General features: G+C 42.9%; 2 protein-coding genes across 7 annotated transcripts in view; one reads left to right on the top strand and one right to left on the bottom strand.

Annotated features, from left to right (window-relative positions):
• Nucleotides 1–1,983, top strand: part of LOC103613400 (pinopsin) — a 5,222-nt gene extending 3,239 nt beyond the window's left edge. Inside the window, exon 5 of the mRNA XM_008631177.2 lies at nucleotides 1–1,983. This exon is cut by the window's left edge and continues 563 nt beyond it. The gene's annotated coding sequence lies outside the window, so the exon portion shown is untranslated.
• Nucleotides 1,984–2,066: 83 nt separating this feature from the next.
• The window catches only part of TEX14 (testis expressed 14, intercellular bridge forming factor), a 29,766-nt gene continuing 6,298 nt past the window's right edge, over nucleotides 2,067–25,534 (bottom strand). Inside the window, exons 2-30 of one of the 6 annotated variants that reach the window (XM_017730980.1) lie at nucleotides 24,433–24,547; nucleotides 24,004–24,169; nucleotides 23,536–23,672; nucleotides 22,838–22,919; nucleotides 22,284–22,414; nucleotides 21,371–21,484; nucleotides 20,948–21,071; nucleotides 20,395–20,573; nucleotides 19,787–19,938; nucleotides 18,925–19,115; nucleotides 18,580–18,730; nucleotides 17,329–18,269; nucleotides 16,555–16,658; nucleotides 15,502–15,581; nucleotides 14,638–14,904; nucleotides 13,978–14,078; nucleotides 13,592–13,705; nucleotides 13,148–13,238; nucleotides 12,362–12,452; nucleotides 11,194–11,256; nucleotides 10,030–10,154; nucleotides 9,125–9,258; nucleotides 7,831–7,882; nucleotides 7,266–7,337; nucleotides 4,758–4,875; nucleotides 4,474–4,569; nucleotides 3,714–3,832; nucleotides 3,260–3,323; nucleotides 2,067–3,073 (exon numbers count right to left, since the gene is read on the bottom strand). In XM_017730980.1, coding sequence (XP_017586469.1) covers nucleotides 3,037–3,073; nucleotides 3,260–3,323; nucleotides 3,714–3,832; nucleotides 4,474–4,569; nucleotides 4,758–4,875; nucleotides 7,266–7,337; nucleotides 7,831–7,882; nucleotides 9,125–9,258; nucleotides 10,030–10,154; nucleotides 11,194–11,256; nucleotides 12,362–12,452; nucleotides 13,148–13,238; nucleotides 13,592–13,705; nucleotides 13,978–14,078; nucleotides 14,638–14,904; nucleotides 15,502–15,581; nucleotides 16,555–16,658; nucleotides 17,329–18,269; nucleotides 18,580–18,730; nucleotides 18,925–19,115; nucleotides 19,787–19,938; nucleotides 20,395–20,573; nucleotides 20,948–21,071; nucleotides 21,371–21,484; nucleotides 22,284–22,414; nucleotides 22,838–22,919; nucleotides 23,536–23,672; nucleotides 24,004–24,169; nucleotides 24,433–24,547 — 4,211 coding nt within the window. In that variant the 3' untranslated portion in view covers nucleotides 2,067–3,036. Of the gene's footprint in view, nucleotides 3,074–3,259; nucleotides 3,324–3,713; nucleotides 3,833–4,473; nucleotides 4,570–4,757; nucleotides 4,876–7,265; nucleotides 7,338–7,830; nucleotides 7,883–9,124; nucleotides 9,316–10,029; nucleotides 10,155–11,193; nucleotides 11,257–12,361; nucleotides 12,453–13,147; nucleotides 13,239–13,591; nucleotides 13,706–13,977; nucleotides 14,079–14,637; nucleotides 14,905–15,501; nucleotides 15,582–16,554; nucleotides 16,659–17,328; nucleotides 18,270–18,579; nucleotides 18,731–18,924; nucleotides 19,116–19,786; nucleotides 19,939–20,394; nucleotides 20,574–20,947; nucleotides 21,072–21,370; nucleotides 21,485–22,283; nucleotides 22,415–22,837; nucleotides 22,920–23,535; nucleotides 23,673–24,003; nucleotides 24,170–24,432; nucleotides 24,548–25,534 lie in introns of those variants that run through there. The other 5 variants (XM_017730979.1, XM_017730981.1, XM_017730984.1 and 2 more) reach the window with 5 other exon arrangements.

The raw sequence follows: 25,534 nt of genomic DNA, 5'->3' as shown, positions 1-25,534 counted from the left end.
AGGAATGTTTAAGAGCCAACTGTGTTAATAAACACCAATAAATACTAAGCAGTTCAGCTGTTTGGTTGACAGAGGGCTGGACAGAAAACACATCTCCTCCTGCTACCAGAGCTGGCACATCCCTCATGTCAAGCGCCACAAACATGGCTACAGAAAACCAGAAAAAACCCAGTGCAAAGACACAAAGTTAATGGGTTTTTTATAGTTAAGGCAATAGGAAAAGGTCTTAGTCCACTGATTTCCCAGCAAGGCTGAAAACACAAGCGGTAACAGCCCCCAAGGCACCACTGCCCATTAACAGCAAACAAAAAATGCCAAAGCCTGAAAGGATAAAATAAAAGATAAAAAACCTCCAGGAGGCTCTGCAGCTTCATACCTCATCTTGAATCTCAAATCACAGTGTTTATCTACCCCAGCTGCAATCACATATCTGGTTTTGGAGGCAGATTCTGTCATTTAGGAACCCAGGAAAGGCTTCTAAAGGCGGTACTGAAGACAGCAAGTCGCTGAAACCGGGTTTCACCCAATTCCTCTGTCTCTAAAAAAGCCTGCCTGCCTTCAGAGTTGTCTTACAGGTTTTTGAGCCTGAACCCCTGAATTGCTTTCAAAATGAGGTGACCCACAGCCAGGCACCCCAGCAATTTGCACTGGGCTGGAGAATTATGAGATCTGGGAGACTGAGGGGTTTGTTTTTTCTCCATCTGAGATCCTCTGCTCCAAACCAAAAACAAAACAAAAATCCCCAAACCAGCCCAGTACAAAGGAATGAAACACGTTCGATGGAGCTTGGGGTGGAATTGAATTATCTTTATGATCCCTTCCGACCCAAACCATTCCATGATTCCATGACCTGGTGTGGGGGGACAGGACACCAATCCCCATCCCCGTGTCTCAGCCTCCTTCTCTCCTGCTGAGCACAACAGCTCAGCTCACAGGGCTCAGAGAGGAATTAGAACAGCTCAGTATCACTGTTTTAATTTAATTAATTGGGCTTTCATTCTCGGGGAAGCTGAAAAGCAGTATTAGATGGGCCCCTCTGATCTCCTCTGCTGTCTTGCACTGGTCCTTGTTTAATTGTTCCTGTTAATTACAGCTTTTGTGCCTTTGCTTTATGTTATCAGGATGATTTACATCCATGCTAAACTTAAATCTGGGAAAGTACAAGCAGCTGAGAAACTGAAATCTCTGTTGTGTTCTGGCCCCGATAAGGAGATCAGACAGGCTATGGGGCTACTTGAAAGGCCCTCCACCAACAGAAATAAAAATTCTGCACATTAAGATTAAAAAAAGATAGGGAGATGGTTCACAGTCTGCTCACCATTTGGTCCCACAGATAAAATAGAACAAGAAATGCAGGAAGCTGAGATTTCACATGTTGCAGCCCAAAATGATGGATAATTCTGTGCGTGTGAAAACGCTCGTGTGCTGCTCTCCTCCACACTGCTGCAAGCCCCACAGGCTTTAGCTACTTTTTATTCAATTGAACAAGGCTGAAACACAACAAAAACACTGCCCAAAGTGAGAGGAAATGACCCTCAGTTCTGAGTCATGAGCCACCAAGGACAGGATCACACAATAAAAATTTGCAATTTAACTTTTGCACTCTGTCCCTGCAGGTAACACAGCCCCAGGGCCATGGGGAGCAGGATCTTGTTCCAGCAGCTCCTACCAGGAATAAAAATCCTTCTGCCTGGAGCACAAAAGTCCCACACAGAGAATCCAGGTTGGTACAAGCCTGGGTTAGAGAATATTAAACCTTTTTTTGGACAGAATTGTGTCACAGCCCGGGGCGAGGCCTGTTCTAGGCCTTGCTGTTATCCTGAGGCACCGTCACTGCCACAACAGGACAAACACATGAAAGATTTTTATTTTCTCTGATCTATCCTCAGAAAGCTCCCCCACCTCTGCAGCATGCTCCCTGGATACTGCAACTGGATTCTCTGTCAGCATCTGGTTGTATCATGGTCTGATGATGGGAAGCAGCGTTAAAAACAAGTAAAAAACCCAACAGAACAACCCCAAAAAAGAACCTCCCAAACCAGAAAAAAACCCACATGGCAGCACAATAACCTTGGAAACTTTTATTAGTGTTGCAAAACCAAATTAACAGGTACAGAACTGGAGCATTTCCTTGCAAAAACAGGAATGAAGATGCAAAACTTGGCACACCCAGATGTACAAAACCAGCTCAAATCCCTGTGTCTGTCACACAGGGAACAGGACAACTTTCACTCCTGCACCTGAACAGTATTTATCACAAGAAATGTTAAATATGAAGTTGCTGTGCCCATCAAAATTCTAATCCAAAACTCAATTATATCCAGGGATTTTTGGGTTTGTTTTTTTGGATGAGGCCTACCAAAAACGGGGTTGAATTAAACATCAGGTGTCTTCATAACAAGCACATTTTTTTCACATTCTTGTCTGATGCTGGCAGGGAACATATTGCTGCACTTGCAATCTCTGGAGAACACTGCCTTTTCCTCATTAGCTTTTTGCACAGCAATTAATCCCTTTAATCAGTCAAATCAGTTCAACACTAGATCACAAAAGCACTAAGTAAAGAGAAAACAAGAAATTACCTTGTTAAATTTAATGAGCAAGGAAAAACAGACACTACATGGGCTGTAACACTCCAGCATGGAAACATTTCAGTGCCTGAGCAGCACCAGCAGCCCACAGAACTACAATCATTTTGTCTTTAATGTGAAAACTGCATAATGCAACAGAGCAAGAAATTCTTTAGCTTCTGAAAAAGTGCACATGCAGAATAAAAAACAGTTTCATAAGGATGTGACAGTAAAAAACAGTTCACTTCTGCAACACTGACACTGCCTGGGCATGCAATAATGGCATAAAACCAGTACAAACCATATCAGAGCATAGAGCATTAGATTTTCTTCTGTACCTGCTGCTGTTAAAGGAAATCTGAGCTTTACAGGTACTTGTGTGGCCAAAAAGGGCTGTAATTCACAGACTAAACACTGTGCAAGCAGCAGCAAGCAGGTGATGTGTAGAACTTATTCACTCTGTGTTTTAATCATGGAGAGAGCTCTCATCCAAAACAATTATCCTGCAGGGGACAAAAAAAAAAAAAGGAGGGAAAAAAAGGTTATGCAGTTGTTTTTTTCTGATATAAAACTACCAGTTGAAGGGAATGGGACTTCATACTGCCTCTTTTACATGGAAAACAGGAATGCAGCTCATGCAACACATAAATTTCTACCACAATTCCAGTTTAACTCACAAAGAGCCTCACCTGAAGGGTGGAGCTGGAGCCAGCTGCTGCTGGGGGTGGGGTTTCTGATCCTCGGGGTGCTCGTCTAAAAAACAGGGAAATTCAGCTCAGAATGTGAAAGCCACACAACACTCCAGAGACAGCAAGTGAATCAAGTGCTACAGGTTTTTCTGCTTGATTCCTTCAGCCACATTTGGAATCAGAACCCAGCCCCAGCTCTGGTGCTCCTGGTGCATCCCACAGGAGCCTCATCATCATCAGAAACCAATCCTGATTTCCATCCCTGAAGCCCAATCCCAGCTCAGTGCTGAGGTCTGACAGAAAACAGGGGCACAGCTGCAAATGCTGTGCAATAACAAGCACACTGATGTCACCTCCCAGACTTCTACCTTTAAAAACTACCATCAATATTTCCAAAAGTCACCAGAGATTTGGGACATTTCAAACTTTGGGTGCATCCAGCAGCTCTACAGACCAAGAGCACCTGCTGAAGTCCCTGCACAGCTTCCTGGTGCTCTGCCTCCAGCCCAGGCTCTGCTCTCCTCTACTCCATTCTTCCTTTCAGCATCTTCTGGATCCTGCAGGCTTGCAGCCCTTGAATGACAGAGTTTTGTGTATCATCCTCATTTTTGTTTTTTTTACAGGATGAAACAGAAAATTCTGATGCCAAACACAAGAATGTCTTATGTTCCTTAGTGAGACAGAAGTTAGGGATGACTTATGGCCACTCACTGTGGAGCTGTTCAGAGTTCCTGGGCTCTGATCTTTAGTTCTAAGAGGAAAAAAGGTTATTTGGGATACAAATTTTTACCTTAAAATGATGTTTAAGTGACTTCTGCCATGTTCTTCAAATTTCCTAATATACTGCCATGAAAGCAGAACCATTTTCACAAACTCTTCTTTATAAAGAGCTTTCATGATTCTGTTCTCTTAATGCACATTTTTTCTACCTCAGAAAATTCTCCCATTCTGTCAAATTATCTCTGGTTTCTGTGAAGACCAAGCCCTGCCTTCCAAGCCTGTTGAAGTATTTGCTTTCTACCCACAGGAAACTGTATTAACAAAACATTATTTTCCCTCTCAGTTTAGTAGGTGAGTTCATACTGATGTCTCCAGGCAAGTTCCCTGACACTACTCCCTAAGGAGTCACAGCCCATTTTCTGAGAAGTGCTGCCCAGATCTGTACACACCACACAAAATAAACCCTTGAACACAAATATAAATTATCAGCTCACCCAAGAGTGAGTCCCCGAGGTTGTTCTTGGATCTCCCCATCTCCAGGAACTGCATGGAACATTCTTTCCAAAACATCATCGAGGCTGGAGTGAGCTCTGTTAAATAAAAGATTCAAAAGTGATGGTGACAAAGTTCATGCTGCAAATTTCCAAATAAAACAATCACAATTATCAGGGTATTTAAAGCTTTCTGTAAGCTTTGAATCTTGTTAAAATATGCTGAAAAGAAAATTTTACATCTTTGTAACTCAAAGCCAAACATGCCTTCCCATCCTTTTTCATACCTTTCTGTATCCTCTGCTAGATTAAATGACTCCTTAGTCCATAAACTCTGATTTGTCTTCTCATTTCTCTCAGATTCTTTTTCTGACTCTCTGTTTTCCATTTTAACTTGATCAGGAGCTATTCACATAAACAGCAAGATTTTAGTATCAAAGGAAGACAATAAATACATTAAAATGTTGTTTTCTTTACTGCACTTGAGGAATTTCCAGTTGCCCACTTCTCAATCACACTTTCCCCAGCGGCCTGATTTTCTGCCAGTTATACAAAATGCCATTATCTGCAGTCAAAGGTGGCCAGCAGAATAAATATTTCACTCCAACACATTTCCAGATTCACAGGACTCAACATTTTGTTTCCCACTGAAATCAAAAATGTATGTGGAAAGAAATCTTTAATCTTTCCCTTTCCAATCCCAGATATGGGAGAGAAATCAACGGGAAACCTGAGGATGGGAGCTTGGTTAACCTATTTATCAAAATCCAGTGATTTCCCCTCAAAGACTGATTTATCAGCAAGTTCTGATCCCCACAGAAATTAGGGTTAGGGTTGGGTTGAGGGTTGAGAGAGTTAAAGACCCTACAGCTGCAGGAACACTGGGCTGGAAAGGGCATCCCATGGTGATCCAAGCAAGGCCCCAACATTGCTGCTCCTCCAACTTTCGGATCTGGAAATTCATGGTGATGGGGTTAGACTTAGGCTTAGCCTAACGGGGGATATTTCAGCCCCTTCTGCCGGGCTGAGATAAGCAGGAGGCACGAGGCTGCCACAACAAATGGGAGTCTGAAATAGCTGTGCTTTATGCAAAACCACAGTGATTGAGCAGCCAGCAAGAGCCTGCTGCAGTCCTCTCCACCTAAAAACAACAAGCTCCAGTGAACTTCCATCCTTCAGGATAAGATTTAACAAAGCTGTGGGATAACCAAACATGTGCCAGCATCATTCTCAAGTGACTGTGCTATTTAGCTTTTTACAGACTTAACTCATGTTCTGCCTTTTTTTTTGTCTTTTTTCTTTTTTTTTACTGCTGCTCACTTTGTGACTCATTGAGGAGAAAAAAAAAGCACAGCCTATAAACATTTAGGCTTTCTGCTCCTCTGACACGACTTGTTGTACATCTAAAAATGATTCCCACTTAGCACCATTTGCATTTGCAGCAGCACAAAGATTCACCACTCTGCTGTCTTTGTAACAGAGCAGGAAATACAATATTCATTACCCCAGTGGAAGCTATTTTCTTACTCTGTGAAATCAGAGGCATCATCTCATGCTGGAGAATTAGGAACATTAACAGGTAGGGTGCACTGGCCACTTTCTGAACTGAATCACCCTCCCAGAATGGAAACTTCAGTGGTTTTGACATCACCTGCCCACCACCTCTCCTTCTGTGGGTGTTGTCACCTGTGTTTCAACACAGCCCAAGCTACGGTGGCATAATAAAAGCAGAAAATTAATTCTCATGGTTAGACCTGCAAACCTCCCACACCAGCTCCCTGTGGAGTTCAGAGGGAACGCACAGGGAAAGGCAGCAAACACTGGTGGGGGGGGACCAAGCTAAAAAGTGCAGTTTATTGTCACAGCTGAACACACAGTGACAAGGACTCAGAGTCATTTTGCAGCACAGCAAAAGGAATTTTCTATTTTTAATCTCTACATTGGGACTATTAGCAACAAACCATTCATTTGCACTCCAGAGTCTTGCAATCCCATCCCTTTCAAGTCTGGAGAGAGGGAATCTTGCTGCTTTAAGTGTTCTGTTAAAAACAGCATTATTTCCATATTGATCTTGGTTGGCTATACACTAAAGTACCAGATGACTTTATGCACCCAACTCTAGAGGAAAACCTGTACATGAGTTATAATTATTTTATTTATTAACCTACAAACTGCCCCTGACCATCATCAATGGCATCACTGATGATGCCAATCTCCACAGGTTCTTCTTTTGGTGAATGAGGAAATTAAAATAAGCTCAGGATGTGTCTGGGTGTCTCATTTCTGAGAGAGCTGCGGACATTTTAATTATCCCAATGTCTGGTGTTAATTTAGGAAGAGCTCAATGAGGAATAAGGAAAGCAAACTCTTCTCTAACACCCTCCCAGTGAAAAAAAGGCAGAGTTTTTACACTTTCTGCCTGGAGATGTGAGTACAAAAAGAAATGTAAATCACTGAGCTCTGCACAGACACCCGGGGGGGTGCAGCTGCCTCCTCTAATGGGGAACATGAATTGCTCCAGGACACCTTTGAAAAATTCAGTGTACACCAAATTCCTCTCTGTGTTCAACTCCACCTGCACTCAGTGTGCTGTCAGCAGCAGCAAGGAACCACTCAGTGAAATGCAGAGGCTTCAAGAACTGCCAGTTATTTAAGCTGTTGATGCCCAACTTCCTAATCATTGACTGCAACTAATTTGGAAGCTCTTGTGTATTTTGGCAGTGAATTGTTTGGGAGAAATCCTGATTGAGCACAGCTGGAAAGCCTCCCACCGTTTGGGGTGAAGTGCCTCTTACCAATTTCATCCAGCAGCTCTTGGGCTGGTGAAGGCAGCTCATCAATGGTGGGGGGAGATGCCTCTGAGAGTGCTGAGACAGAGAAAAAAAGCATTCTAGTTAATTAGCAGTGATTAATCCTTAATAACTGTGACATAGGCTTACACTCTGATAGCATCTTGCTTACATATTTCATTTAGCAAGAGCCTGGCTCATTCACATTTTATCGAATTTCCTTAAATAATTCCATAATGGAAAAATCATTTCGAGCCACACTCGTACATTCAGCTCTCAATGCTGTATCAGAATTTGGAGGCCAGGAATATTTACACTTCAAACAGAGGTTGATTTAGAGGCCAGAGTTCTTGGTCTGCAGGTGCAAACACAAAATCCACAACCCAATTAGCACCAGCAGTACATGGTTGAGTGCAAAGCGATTTATCCCTCTAAAAAGTGACATCCAGGAGCAAAAAAAGAAGGGGAAAAAAAGGGAAAAATAATTAATAAACTGCAAAATTTCCTTTCAAGTCTGTTTCTCTGTTTATTGAACAATTTATTTTGGCTGGGGTTGGGATAAAAGACTTACCAGGTGCCTGCCTGGTGTTTCTCAGGGATGAAGCAACTGGTGGCAACCCAACCTGTGTGAGATCAACCAGAACGAAACACAAGAAGGTAAATTGAAAAACTGCTGGCCTTCAATCCTCTCCTTCAACATTCTAAATCCAAAACGAGGTAGAACCTTCAATTAAAGCCTGAGCTGACCATTAAGTTTTAAACTAAGCTTTTCAATCTGTTCAGAATATGAACTAGAGTAAGATTGATGTGTCAAAAATTTTGCTTGGGCTGCTGTGCACCCCTATTTTAGCTTTAAGATACCATCAGTTACATAATCTTTATTTCAGTGCTCTGAATGGACAGTTGGATGGGAATTTTCTGACTGGACAGTTCCAAGATTTCTTCAGTTCCCATTCTCTGCTTGGAATCTTTCATTATTAAAGCCAGGACAAAAATTAAAAGCCCCCCAAAATTAAGAATTTGTAACCAGAGGCAAATCCCCACTGCCCTCAGAATGGAAATATGCACTTAATTCTGGAATAAGATTTTGGACAAGAAGCAACACCATCGGCAGAGCCACTTAGGGCAGCTCTGCCTTGTAAATGAACTTAATGAATTCCAAGTGTTCTGGCCCAGGAGCAGCACGACACAGAGCTGCCTGTGCCAGGTCAGCCACACAACGAGCACTCCCTGCTGTCCTGCCCGAGCAAACTCTGATTTCATCTTTAAACGACAACCCCGGCAGTGAAAATAATAAGAAAGGTGAAAAGGCAATTATTTTATACAAAACTGTCTGCAAAGACAACTGAGATAATTCTGTGTGGCTCGGGAACACCTTCAGTGCCAAAAAGATCCCTGGAAATCACTGCAGTGACCTTGGAAACTCTGCACTCCAAAGGGAGGGGGTTTGACAGAACAGAGCTGATGAGATTTGGCACATTTGATGTGCAGGAAAAGGACAAGCCCCTGATAAAAGGGCTCATTCAAGCCAAGCTTTTCACAGGATTTTATCACTTCGCTGTTCTGGCATTCCAAAGGCTGGGAAAGGGCAAGTCCTTACAGCCAGAGAAGGGATGGAGGGCAAGGAAGGGCCACTTGGAGAGCGGCCAACATTTATGAGCAAAAGGAGCCCAAATCTTTGTATAATCAGTGGCAGCACTGACTTTTATCATTTTATCAACAGAGCCACGATTCCAAAATACAGCGACCCACAAGCATTTCTCTACTTGCATTTATTTTTAGGGAAAGTATTTTCAAAAATATTTTCATGGAACATCAAACGAATATTTAAAGTAACTCATGGCACAAGTTATTTTCTGACTTACAGGCTCTTTCAGTCCAAATGGGCAAACTCTTGGAGCCACCACTGGAATTTCCATGCTCCTCTCCCCTTCACAGGCTGTGGTGAAAGTATTGAACACTGTGGAGGAGGTCTCTTGAGAGTCAGAAAAGGAAGAATCTGAAGAAAATTCATGGCAGTGTTTGTATTTCTCAAGGGCTAATGGAATTTTTTCTTCTAGAATTAAAAAAAAAGGAGAGAAAAAAAAGAAAAGACAGCGAAGCTGGAGAATTATTTTTGGAATTTTTGTATCTCTATCACATTTCAACAGAAGCAGAAAAAAGTTTAAAGGGAACAGGCACCTGCAGAAGAAACTCTTGAGAAACTGTTACCCATAAAAGAGAAATCTGATAACCCAGGAGTTCCACCTCAGACAAAACTTTGCCAACTGAGAAATTTCAGCCACTGTTACACCAAATTAATGAAGCACAAATGTTAATTCATTACCCTTAAGCACTTCAGTTCAACAAACGTTTATCACCTTATTTAACTTCTTTTCCACACTCAAACCATACGGAGTGCTTATTAAATTGCCTTTAAAATGCTGAAATCCACAGGTATCAGTTCGAATTTCAGTGATTTAAACAATTTCTGATTTATGAAGGCTGCCAAGTAAATATCTTCCAGAGACCTTTCAGGCAGGGTTTTTTTCAGCTGTGCCCTGTAAATTGTCCTTTAATTCAATGTCTTTGGACAATGAGATTTCAAACAGGAACAGCAGCATTTCTTGTGGTTACTCACTGCAAGCCTGACATTTCTGCACGGTGTGAGTGGAGCTTCCATGATTCACCTTGATGATTTGAACATCAAAAAGTCCTGGCAGAAAGGTCTGGCTGGCACAGAGAGGTGAAATCATTCCCTGTGAATCCTCTTTTCCCCTCCCTGCATTACCTGAGCCCAGGGGGGTGCTGACACTGGTGGGAGCGTGGCTCAGCCGAGGTGTTTTACACTCCACACCCCTCTGGAAGTTCTGCTCGCAGGGGATGCTGGACAAATCCTGAATATCTGCCACTGATCTGAATTATTGAGAGATGTTCTGACAGTTAGAATGGCCACTTCCTGCACCTGTGAATCACCAGATCCTGCTATTTTCAGAGTCTTGAAATTTTAATTTCGTGCAGTCTTATCTAGTTCACTGGAACGGAGGGAGATGTTCCCTTTGAAACTTCCCACAGGAAATCTGGGAAGGCCCAAAATCACCATCTTCAGGAATGTTGCAGAGGCAGAAAAGGTTAATTATTTGCTTCCCCTTCCTTTCCAGGATTTCTTAAATAATTCTCCTATAGAATCAGCTCAGGAAGCTGCCTCCAGAAAGTGCAGGAAATACAAATGTGAACCAAAAGGTGGAAAAAACTCCCCAAAGCCAAGGGAAGTCCTCAATGGTTAACAAAAATTAATGGGTCATTAATTAAGACTAAATCTAGGTCTTGAGAGCATTTAAAAGAACGACTCTGATAAAGTGAGAGTGCTGAAGATCTGCACAGGCACTGACACACACCCAAGTGACAAAAATGAAATCCAAATTAATCAAACCAACATTTTGGGGAGATACACCCTGGATTACATCGTCCTCAAAGAGCCATGAAAAGAACAGACACCTCCTGTAATCAGTAATTACATGCAAATCTCCATTAGCTGTAAAAATAAATTAACGTTATTAGTTGAGTCACAAACATATTCTGCTATTTTTTTTTCCCTGAGAATCACAGGACTATTTCTGCAATAAAATTTATTTGGCTCCACACGAACTATTTGCTCTTTAAAGTGATTTTATTTCCCCATGCCATATGGAGAGAAGAAACGAGGAATCCTCACACTTTAATGGGAAGAAGCACAGACAGATTAACACCACGTTAATTACTTATGAATATGAAAATATTTCACACTAAGGACAACTCATTTACACCAATCTCACAACTTTTCACAGGAAAACACTCTCTCAATGCTCTGGGGCGTTTTCTCTTGGTCTGTCCCATCTCCCTGTCTTGCACCAACACATTATTTTGCAGTTAATGACCAATTTGCTGAAGTTTTGCTATAAAATGTGGCTCTTACACATCTTTTGCTTGGCACTCTTCCTGTGGCTCCCACAGTGCTGCTTCTCGTGCTGCATCCACACTGAAATGAGGGAGGAAAGGTCATTTTCACCCTCAGAAAATGATGGAAATAGAAGGATTTGGTTTCCTTTCTCTCAGGAAGTTTAAGCACTACCTTCTCTCTGAGGTAGACTGAAGCTTTTAAAACTTATTGCTTAAACATGGACAGCAGTAGGAGAAAAAAGTCATTTTCAAGAGATTATGGATTTGTTTTCAGTAAGGAGAAAACTTCTAATTGACATTTGCAGCTTCAGAACAAAGCTGAAATTAAACAAAACAAATCAAAATCTAGGAATACACATCACTCCATTGTTTCATCATCCTTTGATCTGTCTCAGACTGTGCTGAGCCCACTCAAGGTCAAAGAGGATTAGGCAGATGCTCAGAGAGCAACATCCCCTCTGTCCTGCTAGCAAAAGTCCCTAAGTGAAGGGAGCAACCAAAACCATTCTTTTCTATCCCAAAGCCAAGTGATTTCCATTGCTGGTGCCTCCCTTTGGCCCTGGGAACTCAGCTCCTGTGAGGGGAGGAGGGAGCCCAGCACAGGGCTCTGCCCAAATATTCTCCATGCTGGTAAAATACAAAATTTACAGGACAAGAAACCTTCCTGTTTTTCAGAGGAGACAACCAAATCTCCAAGATTTCAGAGGCTGCCAAATCTGATGTTACCCCCAGGCAAGATCCAGTGAACGTTCCTGCACTGGGCTGGGCTGATCCCACTGGAAGGGAGAAGGCAGGATCTTCATTGCACTTGAGCTCCACAACCAAAGCACAACAAAATTAAAGCAGATGACTGAAGCCTTAATTTGAATTATCTTTGCTCTGTTTAAGGCCGTGGTTTATCAGTGGAAAAGGAATTCTGATACGTACATGGCTTTTTCCCCCTATTTTAGCTCCCTCATTAAGGCAAAAAACCCCCACCAAACTCTGCAAAAGACAAAAACCCCTTGAGACTAGTGAAAAACCCTTTCAGTATTTTCTTGGCAAGGAGCTGAGTTATGTAGATAATCATTAAAAACCACCACTGGCATCTCATTTGAATATTAGATATGTAAGCAGAATTAATGAAGAGAGCACACTTTATAAGCTAATTTATGCCTGGAGGAACAATGAAAATCAGTCTCTACCTGGCCACAGGCCCTTGGCTCAGCTGATTCACTCCCAGCTTGTTACTGCCACAGCTCTGTGGGCTTGGGCTGCAGAAGGGTATTCTTCCTCCTGAATACAAATAACAAATGTTCCCTGTTACTGGCTTTTGCAAGTACAAAAGAAAACAACACAACTCATTGAGCAGGAAATTGCAACTTTATTAAAATTCTTTTTCTGGTTTTGTTTGAGTTCTTGCGACCCTTGTTGTTATCGAGAGACAAATGTGTTTTAAAGATGCATTTTCATAAACATGGCACAGCTGCCAGACAGTCACTGAAGCACTGGGGAATATCACAACATTTACAAATTCGAGCTAGAAGAGACAAGAGAGTAAGGAAACAACAATGACTCCTCCATTATTCTGCACACGCACTCTGTCAGCTCTCACTGTTTTTAAGCCCAAGATCCTCCCAGCAATGAGAATATTAATGTGTAAATACAACTCTAATTCAGTTTCCAGCTCCACAGCAAGTTGCATAAAAAGATTAAACTTAGCCCCAGGGTAAAAATAAAAAGGTTTCAAATAAGTTTTTGTTTTGGCTTTTTAACTGAAACACAGCAAGTACATAAACACTGCATCTGGAATTATTTCAAACCCAAATCCTGAGTGTCCTGAACTCTCCCAAAAATAATGAGGAATAAGAGATCAATTAAGCCTGAAGAATGAAGGTCCAGTCCTGTGACAGGAGAGCTGCTGGCAAAAATATCAATGCAACCACTCTGTGTCCCTGCCTCAGAAGTGCTTCAAGAAAAAGGACATTTACCTGGAGCCTGAATTCCTGATCCTGCATTTCCAGGTAATTTCTGTAAAAATCCTTCACAAATATCTTCTGCTTTGCCCTCAGTGTTTGAGGCCTGGAAAGGGAAAGGAATTAATTAAATTTTTGACACAGAAGCTGCAAAGGGCAGGACAACCCTCCCAGGACAATGTTCCCAACAATGAGAGTGAAGAGAGAAACTTTTCAGGAGGTCTTCAAACAGCCCAGACTGGATTTAAAAGTAATACAGAAAAGTTTTGCAGCTTCCAGAAATTAATGAAGATTAATTTGCTTACTCTTATCAAAATCTTTATTTGCAGGTCCTATTTCAAAAGAAAAGAATAACAATTAAAAAAAAATCTCTCATTTTCCACAGCTCTCTTCAAACCAAATGGGAGCACAATTAAACCACGTGTTGTGGAACTTATGTCCAAAAAATGTTATTTTTACCTCTGGTTCTGAACTTCCCTCAAGAGTAGGAGGAAGGAAATAATCAGGAGTGAAGAATTCTTCAGTGACATCAGGAGGTGAATTAAGGGAACAATGTAATTCCCTTGAACATCCCTGTGAAAGACATCACCTGAGACGATCCCAGTAACAAATACACACTTCAGCCAACAAAACACTGAAATTCTGAAATTCTATTTAATTTGTTCACTGACTTTCAACCCACCTCCTGCTCCTCGAATTACCTCGGCAGTTGACAGAACAGAACAACATAAAAAGGGGGAAGGAGGAGGGGAATTGTTACTCAGATCAGCACAGGATGCGACACCAGGCTAAAGTTTTCCACGGATAAGCAGCTGCAACTAAATTCCTCGGGTTTCTGTACATACTCTAGAGAGATTCTCAGCTTGCTGAGGAAGGACTGAACTCTTATGAATGGCTGTTCCAGACTCTGCTTGTTCATCTGGTGCTGGGGACTGGCAGCTCCTCCCTAGGATGTCAGAATTGAATAAAATTATTAACCAAAAAAAAAAAAAAAAAAAGTGATGTGACGTGAGTGATCTGAGGCACTGCTGGAATATCAGTGAGAGCAGACAGTGACACTAATTGTCTGTCAGGAGCACGGAGAAATAATGACATTTAAATGCTCACCTCATTAATTAATCTAAGCAGGGGAACCTTGCCCTGTTCCTTTGTCCTGAACTTTTTCAAAAGCTTTGCCCACTGAGCTGCTACAGAAGAAGCAGCTGTGTGGTGAGACTGGAAGAAATAAAGTGTGAAAGCACTCGAGGGTCTGAAAGCTTTGGGTTTCTCATGCTGATAACAACAATCAGTAATGATGAAGGTCTCCAAGTTCTCATTCCCTCCACCTATTAACACCTAATACTCATCTCTGTTTATGCCCATCAAGGAGTGACTGACCTGCTCTGAGATAAAAACTCTGGAAGATAGAATGGACAATTCTTGTAAAAAATCACAGAAGCAAAAATCTGATTGGAAATGGAAAGAGACAAAAAGAGAACAGAGTATTTTTTGTTTCTCAGCCTCACCTGTAGAACTCCTGAGTGAGGGCTCCGGATCACTCTCCCCAGATTCAGTTCTATCCTCACTGCCCAGGTCCCAGGGCTCAGCAGCATCACCTGGCTGCCACCTGCACCTCTGCTGCTCGTGACTTTTTGGGGCTCTAGCAGGGACATGCTGGGAGGTTTCCTTTACACTTTCTGCTTCACTTTCAGACGTGCATTCACTGGCAGGGTACGGACAGCTGAGCCCCAGCCGTCCTGAGGCCGCTCTCCGGGCCATTCGCTTTACTTCAGCTACACAAAAAGAACAAAATTACCACTTCACACCACAGAACCTGGACCTTCAAAGCATCCCCTGTGTTCCATTGTGCCTGCAGACTTGGAAATGCTGGTATGCATTAATGCTCCAGACTTAGAGCTGGTATGAGGACAGCCTTTGTCACGGAAAGAGCTAAACACTTCCTTCCATTTTAAATAAAGCTTAAAACCTGCACAGATTGATATGGACGAGTCTCTACAGGAACCGGGTTTGTTAAGTTTGATTCTCTATTATCCATGCCCGTGCTGCCATCCACTGGGCACTGCCATCCTGCCCTTCCTGAATCCACACACTGTCCAAAACCAGGCTAGAAATTCCTTCAGCTCCACAAACCAAACCACCTCAACGTGCCTGGGATGATTTTATGCCTGGAATGTGCAAGACACGGGATCCCACTCACTTGGTTTCCATCCAAGAAAGACCTCATGGAGCTTCAGCACTAAAGGCACAGAGACCAAGGCACAGAGACCTTCCCTCGTGTTAGGGTTTAATGCAATGCACTGCAGCAACATTTCTGATATTAATGCTGAGTTAACACTGATTTAACACTGATTTAACACTGATTTACTCACTCCTCCATTCCGACTGCATCACCCTCCTCTTCTCACTGTTTTTTTTGCTGCAGAACTCAGCCCTTGGTTTTGGATAGCACCTGCAATAAATGATTGTGAAATGCACAAACTCCTTCAGAGCACGAGCATATTGTGTCAAGTATTCTCCAGCCAGGAAAAGGCTCCAAGTTGTTTTAACATTAATTAGAGCACGTGTGCTCTCAGCCTTTTAACAACCCGGCAGAACCAGCAGATTGAGCTGCCAGAAGCTTAGAAAGCACCGACAGTTATGTGGGTCTATTACAGATTAACCAGACAAGCTGTACACTCATCTCTGCATCTCAGAGCTGTCAACTGTCTTCAGCTGCTGCAGCTCCAAAACCACACCATGGATGGTGTGGGGATTGTTTTATTGAGGTGATCACAATTTTAGACCTGGACAACAACCACTTTCCCACCAGAGTTCACTCCCTGACCATCACTGACCATGTCAGCACCTGGAATATTTCTGTTCTAACCTTTAGCAACAGGTCTTTCTGATCCAAACAGGTCATGAATCCATTTTAAAACTGCAACAGTTTTCCTGATTTGACCCAAACATTGAAGGAGGCATCTGTCCCCCTCTCTCCAAGATTAATCTGCACAAGTTTTGCCAGGTAATTTTAACGTGTGCTTTCCACTCATGCTTAGAAATACAAAGAGATGACATTAAAAGCATTTCTACTGGGAATTGAAGGAGGCTGTGCCCAGAGAGGAGAACCACCTTTATTAATACCTTCCCAGATTGCTCTCCTTAGGCACTGGTGCAGTTTTGGACCACTGACCTCCATCCCAGAGGCATGTGAAATCTTTTTTAACACCAGTCTTTAACACAAACTGCCCTGTCACAGCAGCTCCCCAGCAGCTCTGCAGCTGACAATGACTCACAGCAGGCTCCTCTCTGTACAGATGGTTTTTGGCTTCCTGAGAAACATTTAATGCCAGCCTTGATCCTGATGTGCCTCCTTCTGACAGTGTCTCTCTCCAGATGAATCTGTCAGAATTAACTCTTCTATGAATAAGATCAAAACTCACCACTTCTCCTCTTCCCTTCTTGCTGCAGGATGTGAATCAGCTCCTCTCTGACACTGCAAGTTGAACTTTTCTTGGCATCTCGCAGACACGTGTGGGAGTAAATGCTGAAATGAGTCCAACAAGCCCTGATTCAGCACACACTGGGCATTCTGCTAATTACTGGCTGAGCTGTCTGTGAGGCAGCCTAAGAACAGGACAGCACAAACTTTATTGCCCGAGTTGTATTTTAGCTGCTCTGCTCAGGAGAAAGGACGACAGCCCCAGGCCTCGGCCTAGCAAAAACCCTGCCCTGCATTTATAGCAGGTTTCAGGTGCAGGCAGGCAATCAAAACATGCAGCTTCCAGGGGGGATGAGTGGACCTGAATGACTCAAGATTGTCCCCACAGGAAATACTTGAATTTCTCTCTTTCTCTTCAGTCTATGTATTTAATAATGAAAGTGATCCAGAAGCCCTTCCCTGTAACAGCTTAGGCCTCAACACAAAAATATTTCTCCACTGGCCTTTCCCTGAGAGTCCCACCTCCATTTTAGTGCAAGATTTGGATTTTAACCCCACCCTGAGCCACTGGATCAGTGTTGTCCTGGGAGGAGAGGAGAGAAAGAGGAAGTAACACAACTGCACTGCTGAGCTGTTTTCATTCCTGTATATAACATGCATGAATACATTTTAAAGGACAGATTCATCCCTCCTCTTGGACACCACCCATCCCTACATCCCATGGCCTGCTAAGAAATACAGAAATGATAAAAAGGCCTCCTGCTCAACACTTTACCTCCCAGTTTAGGCTCACTTCATCATCCAGGCCCTTCCCCACGCTGCAGCCGGGATCACGATGCTTCATCGCAATTTTACTCTTCCACTTCTCATTTTGAATGGCCTCTATTTCCTTGGCTATCTTGGGAACAGCCTGGAAGCTGTTTCTGCCTGGTGCCTGACACGTTATTGGTGGTGGAATGTAGTCCCTGGATGGTGGAGCTACAGCCTTGTGTAAAAAAAAATCAACTGCAGAAGGAGGGTTGTTGGTATTTTGCGAAGCAGCATCAGACCCATTCCAGTGCCTTCCTTGAAAGCTTTCCTTAGGAAGCAGATTCATCCTGATTTCCTGGAGCAGCTCCTTTTGCTTTCCCGTGGCCTTCAGCCTGTCCAGTTTCTCCCCTGCCCTGCACAGGGAATCTCCTGCCTCCTGCAGCAGGCTCTGCATAATCTTGAGGTTCAGGGCACATTTGCTGATGTGCTGCTCGGTTTGGGAAGGGCTGCTCAGCCTCCTGCCAGCATCTCCTCTCACCTGTGACAGGGCAAAGGCCTCTCTCACCCTTTCCTCTTCTTCTTCCTCCTCTTCTTCCTCCTCCTCCTCCTCTCCAGTGAGCCCTGTGCTGGACCCTGAGGATTCCCGTTCCTTCTCACCCTCCCACGGGCTCTGATCTTCCTTTTGCTGCCTTTCTGTATCCTTTAGAGCTTGGCCAAATCCAGGTCCTCCTTCCAGGAAGTCTTGGGGACCTTCTGGATAACTGGCTAAGATTTCATTCATTTCGAAGCTGCACAGGCTGCCATCCACATCACTCTCACTGGAGTGAGAAGCTCTTGTCTGCAGTTGAGAGGACACATCGAGACTTCTGTCCTGTGCAGCTGGCGCTGCGCTGGCTGCTGCCTCTTGCCCCACCAAACCACTGTTCTCCTTGGGAAAAACAGAGTCTTTGGGGGCACAAAAGCCACCTGAAAAATTCAATTTTAAGCATTAAGTCATTTCTCCACAAGTCTGACAACCACGCTGCTTTTGCACACTTAGGAAATTTTTTTAGAAATTTGGAAATGCTGAAAACTGTACCTGAACAAAACAGATTTAGAGCCTTGAGTCTACATTAACAATTAAGTGGTAGCTAAAATCCAAAGGCAACTGCTTCCTATTTTCAACTTACAACATCATAAAATCTGTGAGTGCCCCCATTTCAATGATTTATGTCAGGCTGTTGTGGGCTGAGGAACACGTGAAGGACACAATGACAACCTGCTCCAAGAAACTCACCAGCCTTGCTGATCTCTTTTCCCTGGAATTCCGCTGTTCTCTTCTGGAAGCTAAAAGCTGATGCCCAGCAGATGTTCACATCTGCAAGAACAGCAGGTCTCTGTGCTTTGGACAATTCATCAGCGTGGCCACTTTCAGATTTAACCAAGTCCTGTAAAACAAAAACAAATGGAATAAAACACAACTGTATTTGACAGCTGTGTGTCCCTGCCTGCTCTTCTGAGGGGGGGTCAGCTCCATGGTCAGAACACTCAGTGTTGGAGCACTTCCTCTAGATTTAAGCAGAACAACTTGAATCTGAATGGACACAGCGTATCCGTCACAGGTGACAATGATGGGAGGCACCTTTAGGTCGTTTTTCAGGATATATTGAATATCCTGAAGTTTCATGGAACGCTTCCTCTGCTTGGGTTCCAGCCCTGACTTGACAACATCATAATAGATCAGGGGGAGTCTGACATCTGCTTCCAGCTGCTCCCCTGACAGGATGAGCTGCTTAACAGCTGAGTCTTCCACACCTTTCCAGGGAGGGCTCTCTGCAAGACACAAGTACAGAGTTTATGTCACCAGCTGTACATTCATGTTAATGGAAATTTAATAAAAAAAAAAAAAAAAAATCACATTATTCCCTGTCCATTCCCTAATTTACAACTGAAAACAAGCACTGGCATCTCCTCCCTGTCTTACTCCAACAGTGGATGCTTTAAAGGGAGCTGACAGAAATATCTGGAGGAGAGTGACACTGCAAACAACCCTGCTCTGGATTCTTCAGTGGGATTAATTTTTAGGGTAGTTGTTTATCCCATTTCACTGTCAGAATAGTCCAAGTGAATACAAAACAGACATTATCTGTAACAACAGCAACAATACATTATAATAATAGAGTAACAATAACTCATCTCTAAGCTAGCACAGAGATCAAAAACATGAAAGCTGCACAAGCTTGTTCTGAACACTGAAAAGATTTAACTGAATGTTTTGCTGTGATGGTAGGAAGAAGAAAAATAAACAGTGACAGAAATACAGAAAATCACTGTACTTCTCCCATATCCACCATTAATTTAATCTTTTAGCCACACAATTTTAAATTTTCTGATCATATTTACAGAAGTTCCCAATAATCTTTGTTATTGTCATTAATTTTGGGGGGTTTTTGCCTGGTTCATTTTTGAAGTTAAACCATCCCAGCCCACAGCTGTGGATTCACCTGTCAAGGCCTCCTGCAGCACTGCACAGAAGCTGAAAACATCTGATTTGACTGTACCAGGTTTCTCCAGGATTATTTCAGGGGAGCACCAGCGAAACAGCTGGACTGGGACAGGAATTCGGGTCAGATCACTGTGCTCTCCACTGTCTTTGCTGCAAAAAGGGAAAAAATTGTAAATTAGGACATAAAACACATTCAACTACAAGGTTTATATTTAGGAATTAAACACCTGAGTGTGTTACAGCTTTTAGTTTAAATACCTTAAAGGTTAAGGGCACGTCTGCAAACAGAAATGTGCAGTAAATGTCTTTTGGCAGGGAAAGCAACACCTCCTTTAACAAATTTACACTAAAAAGAACTAAAAAAGAGCTGAACATTTCCCATCAGGAGCTTTACAAACAGCCCTTTAGCTTTGACCATGGATAAAACACAGGAAGCCTGTAAAAATTTATATTTCCATGTGTCCAGAGGAGCATTTCAGTAATAATTTACTGAGGTGAAATGAGTGGGGTCTCTCACACTCTTTATCTCACTTAATTACCACCAGTCCAACGAGGTGTTGGACGTTCAACCACACCTTTCACAGCAACCCTGAGGGAGTTTTTCACCTCTCTATCATGTACTCCAGGTTGCAGAGCTTGGCCTCCCCAGAGGACACAATTTGGATGGCATAGGAGGAGAGGGAGCGATGGATAAATCCCCGGGAGTGCAGGAAACGCAGAGCGTCAATGATCTGGAGCAAAATGTGCAGAATGGTCTCAGTCTGCAGCACTGGGAATTCTGTACGCTGGGGAAAAAAAACCCAAAAGCACCGAATTTGCATGGCAGGTCTTTAAACTTGATGTAAGAGAAAGTTGTTATTATTTATGATGGTTATTATTTGCTGCAGAAGGCAGCAAAGAGAGCAAACAAAATTAATTGGAGGAAAAAGAGGAAATACATTTGTTTGCTCTCAATACCAAACCAAATAACATCACCTTAAAAAGAAGAGAAAGATATCAAATGACAACAATAAAACACAGATAAATTGATTTAAAGAATAAGGAAAAGAACCAGAAACTCAGATACAGACTGAGGATTTTGTCTTCTTGAGTAAAGATGTCAGATGTAGTCACTAAACTTCTAATTAACTATTATTTAGAATTCAAGCATCCCAGTTACCCTTTCATGGAGGATGCTGTAGAGAGAGCCAAAGTGAACCCTTTCATAGACCAAACGAGTTTTCACCAGGTCACTGGACAGACAAACAGACATCAACTGCAGCAAGTGAGGGTGGCGGAGTTTGCTGCAAAGGGAGAGGAAAAAGCAAATTTGCAAGGCAAATCTGAGATGAAAAGAAGAAAAGCCCTGGCCTGCTCAGTGTTTTTATCAACAGGACATGAATGTTGGGTTTTCATTGGAATATATTTCAGTGTAAATGCATTTTTCACCGAAACACTCCATTTTAAAAGATCAGGAGCGGGAAGAGACAGAAAATTGTATTTCTGATCTGGGGAAGAAGTGCAATCCCAGACTAACAATTCCCCCAAGGTTAATCCCATTCCTCCCACCCCTGGAGACCCCAAACCCCAGAGCCTTTCCCACCTGCTGTGCTCCTGCTCTGCCAGGAGGAGATCAGCCAGGCGCAGCTTCCAGCTGCTCTGGTGGGGCTGGAAGCTCAGCTCCTTCACTGTCACTCTGCTGCCTCCCCACATCAAGCTGCAAGGAGAAGAGGAATTCCTACCAAATGCTTCCAGCAGTGTTTTTCCCAGTTATGTGGTTATTTACCAAGAATTTTGTGGTGCTCTGGTGCTGCCTCCCACTGTCAGGAATTTTAATCTGAGGGTCCTGCTCTTTCAATGCAGCAGGGCAGGGTCACTGCCCCAAATCCCACCCCTTCCATGACAAGGAATCCCCCTCACCAAAGGCCATCAGCCCCCTGTGACATAAATCAGAGTTTTGGGGACATTAAATCCCCAACCTGTCAATTCTCTGGCTGCCTCTGAGACACACTTGCTTAATACACAATAATTAGACAATAGAATATTATTATAATTGTTACCAATAATTACAACAATTACTGGATACCAAAGTTTTTCAACCAATGCTCAGCCTGCCCTTGCAACTCTCATTTCACCACAGGTTTGAGCAAGTGGGCTGAACACCTGGATATCCAGAGGATTTCCTGGACCAACATTTACAAGGATTAAATGCTGAACAACACAATCTGTACAACCCCAAACATTATTTCCCACCACAAAGGGATCAATACTGAAACACTGGCATCAATGATTAGCCATAATTGGGTTAATACTGCCTGTAGGGTTGTTCTTGGCCTCTCAGATAGCAGAGTCTGACTCAGATATTAATCAATGAACAGCAGAAAACAAGGTGCAAAGCAGGAAATGGGGAATAAATATAGAAGAGACGTGGAAAGTTACCCAAACAAAGCACTGGTACAACAATTTGCTGTGTAATAGTAACAGAGAGGGGCTAAAATCCCTTTAATTCCACTTACTTGGTCATGACCATGTAGGGCCCAACGTGGTAAGAAAATGCTGGCTCATCATCAGCCTGAACCACATCTTTCTCCCCAGTAATTGGGAGAGAGGCCAGGTAGCCCAGGTGGCCACTGCCTGCGAGATAGAACTGAAAGAGGGCATCACCAAAAGGAAAATCCCACAGTTCCCAAAATCCAGCAAGTTCATTAACAACCTGAGTGTAATCAAGGGCAGCATTAGCTCAAAGATCACCATGAAATCTGAAAAATCAGTGCCAAAACCTAAACTTCCCAGTGAAGTTGGAACAGGCAAAGCAGAAGTAGCCCTTAGGAACCCCCACAGGGGACATTTAACAGGAATTTCTCCAGTTCCAAACGAAACCAGGACCTGTTAACCACCAAAGGCCTGAATATTTGTGCCCTTCACGGGTTTGTTCCCATCTTTTCAGCAGAAATAAGAATGCACTAAAAGTTAAAAACAGAACAGGTGGGATAATTACTGTGAGGAATAGGAGATTCTGGGAAAAAACTGCTCTGATATCATTGGAAAATCACTCCCCACAGCATCTTACCTTCCCAAAACCAAAGCTGTAAATGTTCTTGGCCACACTGGGTTGTCCTTTCAGTAATTTACCCAGAGGACTGTCAGCAGTTCTAAATATCAAAAACAAAAGCAGTAGGAGTAACTTACTGACTCCAAGGCTTGGAGTAAAATACAAATACAGACAGAGGGAAAAAAGCAGAATTTCTGCCAGAACCCTGCATTTGATTGGTCCCACACACATCATGTGGATGTTAAAATTCCAAGTTATTGTGCAGCTCATTAAAACTTTTTAGGTGCACTTTCATGATTGTTATTTATTTAAAGCAATATAAATAAATATATATATGCACACACAGAAGCATCCTGCACTGCTTTTTTGTTCACAAGTTTGTATTTTTCCCAACATGTATCTGACACAAAATCCCCTGAAACAGCTGGAAACACCCCCCAAGAAAGATCTGCAGTGACCTTAAAAAGTCAAAACCCAAACTACTTCATGTTACCACTTCAATGCTACTAAAATCCAGTGCTTTTAATGCTGGTTTCGAGTTTATTTAATAAAGTTTCTCTTAATATACAGATATTTACAACTATCAAGTTTCTGTTTGGAACAGTCACGACAGAAATAAAATTTATCACAGTGGATTTAAATCTACTATTGGCAAAAAGACACAAGAACTGGTTAATTCTAAGAAAATAGGATACGGAAATAGAATCTATTGTTACCCTTGGACAAGGCCACCAAACCTCGAGGGGCTGCAGATCAAGGCCTTTGAGGAGCCAGCTTTCCTGAGCAGATCAGAGGGAAAATTCCAAATGGCAGCCTGCATGTGCAGTGTGCACTGCTGGATAAATTCCAGCATCTGGGCAGGAGGAGGAGGGAAAAACAATAAAAATATGGCTTCAGAAGAAGAAAAACCATTTCAGATTCATAAATCAGGACTACTGAAGAAATAACTGGTTACTCGCAGTGTGGAAATGGACATTTTGAGAAATGCATTAAGAGAAAAAACTTGAGGAAAATCAATTACATGACAATGGGAGAAAAGCTGACTTCAAACAGGCCACAAAACTTGAAACTTCACCTACAGAAACTCGTAATTTCGGGTTTCTTTTTAAGAGGAGTGTTGTCATAACAGGAAAGAGGAGTTTTAAATCAATATTGCAGTCAAGAATAAGCCTTGACACAAATACCTGAGCACTGCTTTCCTTCCTGGCTGACAAAGCCCAGTACTGGGGAGTTTTCCCCTCTCTGTCGTGGACTCTGAGATCTCCTCCTTCATCCAGTAACTTGCTGAGGATCCACTGGTTTCCCGAAAAAGCAGCTGCATGGACTGGGGTGCTCCCATCATAGCAGCGACTGGGGAACAGCAAAAAAGGTTCAGCTGCACTCAGCAGGGGGAAAAGCAGTATCCTGGAACGCTTATGCGCTCCCAAATAACAGAATAAACCATGAAGAAAGGAAAATTATTTCTCTATTTACCTCTGAGGAGCTTTGGCTAAAATACCAATGTGCATCTTAAGCACTTGTTCATTTAAGCCCAGGGAATTTTGTGTTTTACACCAACTAAACCCAAAGATTGATTTCTATTTAAAAAAAAAAATAAATGTTTGATACTTAACTGATTGGCATCCGAGCCATATTCCAGCAGCACATCCACTATTTTACCCAGCCCCAGCAGTGCAGCAGTGAAGAGAGAGGTTTGGCCCATGGAATTCACGGCATCCACAAAAATTCCTGCAAGGAAACCGAAGATTCCAAGGTGGTGCTTGTTTTAATAAAAGCAGGTGGTTGATCACCACTCAACTGACTGCTCTGAGGTGCTACAGATACGAAAATACAGCAGCAGAAGTTGAGAAAAAAAAAGAGCAAATGATGTTTTTTGTGACTTTCTATAAGGATTGAAGGCACTGCTCGTTCACGAGGATTTTAAATAAGGGTTGTGTAAGTAACAAATGGTACTTTTATGTGTTGTGTAAGGAAGTAGTAAGTGCTTATACGTACTGTTTAAATCAGAGACATGGATGTATAAGTATATATATAGAGATATATATACATATATATGGATATATGTATCTCCATCATCTGTACTCATACAGATGATGGAGATATATATGATGGATATATAAGGAGAGGTGGATGAGCACACAACACAGGAGGACAGAATTAATAAATAAGTAAGGAATTGCTGAGAGCATGGTGCTGATAACACCGAGCTCGTGGGTTCAATCCCCTGCATGGGCCATTTACTGAAGAGATGAACTCTGCTTGTGGGTCCTTTTCCAATCAGAACCCTCTGGGATTTCCAGTGCTCTGTGACTTTGATTTTACTCAAACAGGACAAGGATGGGTCTGACACTCCAGCGGCTGGGAGAGGTGAATTGTGGTAGAATTAATCTGTTTTTAAACCGAGATGAAAAAAAAAGGGCCACAAACCACTCAGCCCGTGTTCTCTCCCTCCCGAGCCCCACCACGAGGGCCGGGAACGGTCATCAATGGCGAGCGGCTCCTGCCCAAGCAGCGCCGCACGCCCGCTTCGCGCTCAGGAGAGAACACCCCGCTCCTCCTCGTGGCTTGTGACGCCGGTCAGGTGCGATCACTCTCCTCTAGTGACCAACTACAGAAATGATCCCTGAAAGTATAGTCTTAACCCGCTCCCCGCACACCCACAGCCCCGCCCCGCGCGCACCCGCGCTCAGCACACCGCGACACCGCACCACCCAC

Source organism: Corvus brachyrhynchos, unplaced genomic scaffold (assembly GCF_000691975.1).
Source record: "Corvus brachyrhynchos isolate BGI_N302 unplaced genomic scaffold, ASM69197v1 scaffold283, whole genome shotgun sequence".
Lineage (NCBI taxonomy): Eukaryota > Metazoa > Chordata > Aves > Passeriformes > Corvidae > Corvus > Corvus brachyrhynchos.
This window is presented reverse-complemented; position numbering and strand designations above follow the sequence as displayed.